Genomic DNA, 6,268 nt, shown 5'->3' with positions numbered 1-6,268 from the left:
CTGTTTCTGCCTGAACCTGAAGCTGTCTCCAAAGCCAAGCTGGCTGTGACATAGCAGCTGAAGCGTGGCATGGGTTGATGTGTTATGTGCCTATCACCTCCCTGAGACCGATGCTGTGTCATTAACCACTGCAGCTGTCTCCCACTTCTAAAAGCAATTTCTGCTCTGTTAAGTTTTACCTTTTACAGTGTCCAGGAAGCTAGAAATAGGGTTCATTTTATTTACAGTCTTAGCAGTTGCCACCAATCCACCCTTAGGTGGGTTATTAAATTAAGACTATTGAATCAGATCCTGCTGGCAGCTCCTCGATGTCAAACCTGGACTAATCCCAAATTTACGGCTGGAGTTGTTCTTAGTTATAAACTAAAAGTGAGTCCCTTCAATGTTTAACTCTGTACATCAGAGGCTGTATTAAAGATTCAAAAGTGTGTGAAGCATCAATGGATGGCTGCATAGGGAAGATGTCCAACAGGATAATTTCTCAAAAGGGTCGGTAGACCTTCTCTCTGCTCTGCAATATTCTGCAGTGACCTGAGGAGCTCCTTTATGAGAAGGGGACCGGTGTCAACTTAAAGTAGCTCTGTTTCTTCTCCATCATTTTGCTCCATGAGATTTTCTAGAGTCCTAGGCTTTCCTCCCAGTGCTCTCAGTTTCTTATGGGAAGGGTGACTCATTTCCTTTGTACATCTGGGAGTCCAAATTGGAGCATGAGGGTAGCAGGGGTAGCAGGAACCTAGCTTACTCCCTAGCTCACTCTGTTCTTTAGGGGGCAGGGCCTTCCCTCCAGCCCTGATTTCAACATCAGTGGTTTATGGTAGTTTCTTGGTCTGTGGGATTTGTCCCCCTGCAGGGCCCCAGAAAGACTTCTGCTTTCTACTATCAGGGTTGTGGTTCTGTAAGACCCCCTGGCTCCTCTCCAGTCCTCCCATGTGCTGCAGGTCACCAGCCTGCCCTGTTCCTTCATTGCTGCCCACATCCCACCTTGCTCCTGGAGGGCTCCCACAGTACAGGCAAGCCAAACTGACAGGCATCTGTCCTGCCCTCCCACAGCCTTTTGAGAACTTAATTTACAGCAACAAATTCAAACAATGCAGCCCCTGGTGGAGCACACCACATGGAGTCTGACTTGAAACCAGCCTGGGCTGGAGGAGCACAAAGGTTGTCTCAAAGCTCCTTCCATGCTCATGTGGCATAGGCAGACCCCTGTGCTCAGAGGCATAACTCATTGGAGAAATTAGCCTATAAAATTATTTCTAATAAAAGAGGCTTGTTTCTTATTTAATGTCATGTTAAATAAATTGCAAAGCTCAGCAGTGAGAATTTAGTACTTGTGGTGCTAGCTGTATTTCTTAGCATCTATACAGTTCATGAAAATTATTTTGCTAACTCAATTCATCCTCATCCATCCTCTGCATGTCATTAGGAAAGTCAGGAACATTTAATATCCTGCTGATAGATAAGGGGTACACTGGGACTGGCACAGCTGGGTTACTTTTCCTCTTCTCCCAATCTCAGCATCCAACCTGAGTTGATTTTTCATGGCTGCAGACTATACTTGTGTTCTGAAAGTCCCATCAGAGCAACAGAAAGGATCTTGCCCCTTCAGTGAGAGCTGGGGATGGTTCCCAGCTGTGCAGACAGCAGGAACAGAGGTGAGCTCTGCAAGGTGACAAGCAAGGAACATTCCTCAGCAGCTGAGAAGGAGTTAGAGAGCAGGTCTGGAGGCCAGGAGCTGGGAGCTGCTAGGTGGAAGAGAGGATGGGGGTGAAGTGATGCTGAAGGGATGCTTGGGATGAGGAGGACACTAGGATGGGCTCTTGGCTTTAGGCAGAGGAGAATTTGGGAAAAAGTTGGTAGAAAGATTCTGGTAGAGAAAGGTTTAGAGGTTGCTTAAATTATCTTACTTGGTGGGGGTATCTAAGGCAGGACATGGTAATGGGGTTGGGGAATAGGACGGCAGGCCTGACATGGGGCTGGGGCAGGGGGATAAAGAGTACGTGTATCTGAAGGTAAGTAACTTGGGGTCTGAGGGGTAGTGCTGGGAAAGGGTTTCAGCCTGGGGGATCAGGGGTTTGATTTCCCTGTCAGGATACATACAGAGCATGCAGTGTTCCTGGGGAGCTGCTGCCCATCTGTGCCTGGCTCCTATGCATGAGGACAACTGCTCCCTGCCACCAGCAGGATGGGGATCTTCCCACCCCCAGCAGGCACATTCCCTTTTGTATGTGCACCAGGAGGGAGCACAGAGTCCACATCTCTGTGTCCCCCAGTCACTGCTCCTGTGGGGTGAATGCTGCAGACCCAAAGCTTACCCACACCCCAGGAGAGGAGTCTCAAGGATCCCTGGGGGTAGGGGGGGGGGGTAGAGGGTCTTGGGCTTGCAGTGCCCAGAGATGGGTTCTGGCTTGTGCTGCTGCTTTTCATCTGGTGAGGAGACAGATGAGCACAGAAGGAGACAAATAAGGACAACTCCTTATATCACCACCCCTTTAATAATTTGGGATCTTAATTTTAACATGTGTAAATACATCTGTGTGCCAGTTCTCCCCTCCCCTTTGAGCTGGCATAACTCCCAATTTCAATGGATTTCTCTGGTAGAGACCAGACCAATATACTGCAGTCATTACATGAGCTAAATTTATGTTTATGTAGATGGCATTGTGTAGACAGAAATAATAGTAGCTGCACAGTTGCATAGATGAATATGCTGATTAATGAATAAGATACTGATGAGTGCCTACTAGCTCTGTAAACAATAATTTACAACACCATAGAGGTATTGTAGGACTTGGATGTGTTTTGCTTGTGTTTTGGTTTTTTTTAAATAACCTAGTAATAGATTCATTCAGATAGATATTTTTACTATAAATCAGTTGGAGATTGTACTATTTTAATTGAAAGTTTCTATACACTTACTTTCAAAGAGTTAGTCTCTTATTTAGAAGTACTCAATTTAACTTCCCTATGAACTTATCTAGCTTTAATAGTGAATTAAAAATAGCTTTAAAAATTATGTATTATAAATCCTTCCTGAAAGATCCCTACACATATAAATTATTATGTTGTAATTAAAAGCCAGAACAAATATTTGTTTCATTTGCTCTTTAAAATACATTGATTCTGCTCTACATCTCTGCCCAGCAGATAGCTTCAGTACTCATCAAAAATTACACTTTTTCTGGAAAATGGAACAGATACATGCCCAAAAATTTTACCTCAAAATTACATTTTACAAAACCAAAACCATTCCTTGACTGTAATATTCTACACATGGTATATGCTCACACTTTCTGTATCTCTAAGATGAAACAGCTCATGTTTTGCTATAAGCCTGAATCTAATATGAGTGAGACTGCTTTAATTTTTTAAGGAGCAGTTCTCCTAGCTGCAAAGGCATTGAAGACAGCCTGGGAGACACAATCTGTGCAATGCTGCTCTTTATTGTCATGGTACAGAGTTCTGATATGGCAGTGTTGCACATTCAGGTCATCAAACATTTACTAATCAGGAAAGACTTTTCAGTCTCTAAGATGGTTACGGATGTTTTTTGCCAGGATGCACTCATTATAAGCAGTCTGATCTCCATGGAGACCTACTATTTTATTTTGGGTAATAGCAGCAAAGTCTTACCAACTGCTGATGGAGATACCAAGGGTTAATCTATATTCATGTTGGAAAAGCAAAGCAGTGCTCCTTCCCAACGCTGACAGATCCCACAAGTCTTTTCAGTTGTTGACTGCCAGGTTGTCCTGATCTGTAGCTTGGCACTGACAACAGCTCACAGTTTATTTGCAGCTTTGAAGCCTGGTCCTGTAGTGTTTCTCTTCTGACAGGAGATGAATGAAGGTGTCACTGTGGGAGACTTTTAGCCGGGTGCTATAAAAAGGACCCTCTTTGCCTTCCCTCGCAAGATCTTCTACTTCGCTTTTGGAGCTTGTAGCTTTCCCCTCAGCTGAGTTTAGCTCCATCAGCTCCAGTTCATGCTTGGCAGCAGTTTCTAAAACTCTCTGTTTGTTATAATACCTGACAAAATTGTTAATGATGGGATGGATGGGAAGGGCAATCGCTATCACCCCACAAAGAAAACTGATGGCAGCATTTAGTTTTCCTAGTGTTGTTTTAGGGTATATGTCTCCATATCCAACTGTGGTCATGGTAATGATTGCCCACCAGAATGACTGCGGGATGCTTTTGAATAAAGTTTCAGGGTGACTCTGCTCCATGGTATAACCCAGGGCAGAAAAGACAAAGATTCCAACAGCTAAGTACATGAGGAGCAGCCCGAGCTCCTTAAAGCTGCGTTTCAGGGCGTAGGTCAGGGTCTGGAGCCCTGAGGAGTGCCGTGCAAGCTTGAAAATCCTCGCGATCCTCATGATGCGCAGCGCCTGGACAGCCTGCTGGACGTTGCTCAGCTCCATGAGCTTGGCTCCCAGGTGGGTTAAGGTCAGGCTGACATAGAAAGGAAGGATTGCCAGCACATCAACTATGTTCATGAAGGACACAGCAAAGTGGAGTTTGTTGGGAGAGGAGATCAACCGCAGCACATACTCCATGGTAAACCAGCCTATGCAGGCTGTCTCTATGCTGTCCAGAGTCGGGTGCTCTATACGGTTCCCCTCCTCGTCTACAACCTGCAGGTCTGGGATGGTCCCCACACACATTACAGTGGAGGAGATTAAAATAAACAGAAAGGACAGAACGGCGACCACTCGAGCTGGGTAGGATGATTCTGGCTTCTCCAGAAATTTCCAGATGCATTTTTGGCATCTTTTCCAACGACTTTCTGAAGCATCCACTCCCAGGTCATCCAGAATCAATTGCACCCTTCGGGCTATTTCTTCCAGTTCCTCCTTTTTTTCACTTAGGTGAGTTTTGCAGCAATCATCCAAAAATTTCAGATCTACTTTCCAAAATTCCATTTCATTCTTGAAACATATGGGGCATATTCCTTTCTTCATGTGAATTTCCCCAAAGTAGTACACGTCAATAATACATTTGAAAGCATCTGGATCTCTGTCAAAGTAAAACTCTCTCTTTCCAGGATCATAGTCATCACAGAGGGAGAATATGCTATCATATCCCCCTGATAAACAGTTGATCAGCTCTGCCAGCCGTGTTTCTGGGTATTGGTTCAAGTTATCTCCATAGAACACCTGCCTTACCCCACCGACATTTACTACAATCTCCATTTCTTCATTTTTTTCTGACTCGCCAGTGTCCACATCTGGAAACCTAAAGTCACCTGACATTTTAATTATATTTGATTTTAGTTGGATTTTTTAGCCTGTTTGGTTTCAAGTCTTGGTGGCTTGAATTTCTCCAGAAAGCAGATCAGCACCCAGTCAGCTCTGTTACAAATGTTACCAAACTGCCCCGCAGCCGTGATGAGAGAGGTTACAGAAATAAACCTGTGGTCAGGAAAGCCTGGTGAAGTATGCAACAAGCTGCAGGGAAAAGGCAAGTCATCAGGCTGCAAGCAGGATGTAAGAAAGCTCCAGCAGAATTTAAAGAGAAGAAACCATTTAATAAAACTCACCCCTCTGCTCAGTGCTCGAGAGTCTTTTCAGGTCCCATTCTCTCTCTAAAAGTGCTATTTATTCACAGGTTGGAAGTCACGGCAGAGGAAGAAATCCTGTGCTCTGATTAATGCAACGTGCAGTGAGTGACAGTTCTCAGCGAGACCATCGGCAGAGTGAGCCCCAAGGAAACTGTTGCGGTTTCTCTTCTCGATTCCACAGATTTCCCTAGAAAGCTGCTTTGGAATTTTGTTTCTCTTTCCTTATTCTCTTTACTTTGAGATCTTCCAGAGTTCCGCTGACTCTCGCACACAGCCGGTCGGTGCAAGAGTGCAGAGGAGAAACTTGTGCTTGTTTTCCTTCTGCTGTTTCCCAACACAATAGGGAGCCCCGGCTGCGAGGAACCCTTTCCACACTCTACCCTCTTCTGGTGAAACCCAGCAAAGCACATAGAAAACAGCTCAGCTATTTATATGCCTGCCTAGCTGTAAAATAATGGGTTTCCATACGACCATGCTATTTCACAGTTTTTAAAAAAACACTGTTTGAAATAAAATACAAAGGAAAATCATGTATCAAGTCGTTCAGACCTGCAGAAAGACACTAAATCAATTTCTTCTGGTGGCAGAAGTGAGAGAAAATACTGTGTTTTGGAATAAACACATGACATAAACCTTGCTCTCGTTGGGTCAGCAAGACAGCAAGTCTCAGGACATTGAGTTACTGTATATTTGTACATTGAGAACTGAGCA

At 44.5% G+C, this 6,268-nt stretch overlaps 1 protein-coding gene across 1 annotated transcript; it reads right to left on the bottom strand.

Annotated features, from left to right (window-relative positions):
- Positions 1–3,415: 3,415 nt before the first annotated feature.
- On the bottom strand, positions 3,416–5,919 carry KCNF1 (potassium voltage-gated channel modifier subfamily F member 1). Its single transcript, XM_071741904.1, has 2 exons — positions 5,537–5,919; positions 3,416–5,444 (listed from the first exon to the last, which is right to left on the bottom strand). Exon 2 carries the CDS (start codon positions 5,247–5,249, stop codon positions 3,786–3,788), a length of 1,464 nt encoding a protein of 487 aa, XP_071598005.1. The 5' UTR covers positions 5,250–5,444; positions 5,537–5,919; the 3' UTR covers positions 3,416–3,785.
- Between the last annotated feature and the right edge of the window lie 349 nt (positions 5,920–6,268).

This window comes from Heliangelus exortis, chromosome 3 (assembly GCF_036169615.1).
Source record: "Heliangelus exortis chromosome 3, bHelExo1.hap1, whole genome shotgun sequence".
Taxonomy (NCBI): Eukaryota; Metazoa; Chordata; class Aves; order Apodiformes; family Trochilidae; genus Heliangelus; species Heliangelus exortis.
This window is presented reverse-complemented; position numbering and strand designations above follow the sequence as displayed.

What these genes read in the sequence shown, in the direction of transcription:
- KCNF1 (XM_071741904.1), bottom strand. Translation starts at nt 5,249, where the DNA reads ATGTCAGGTGACTTTAGGTTTCCAGATGTGGACACTGGCGAGTCAGAA.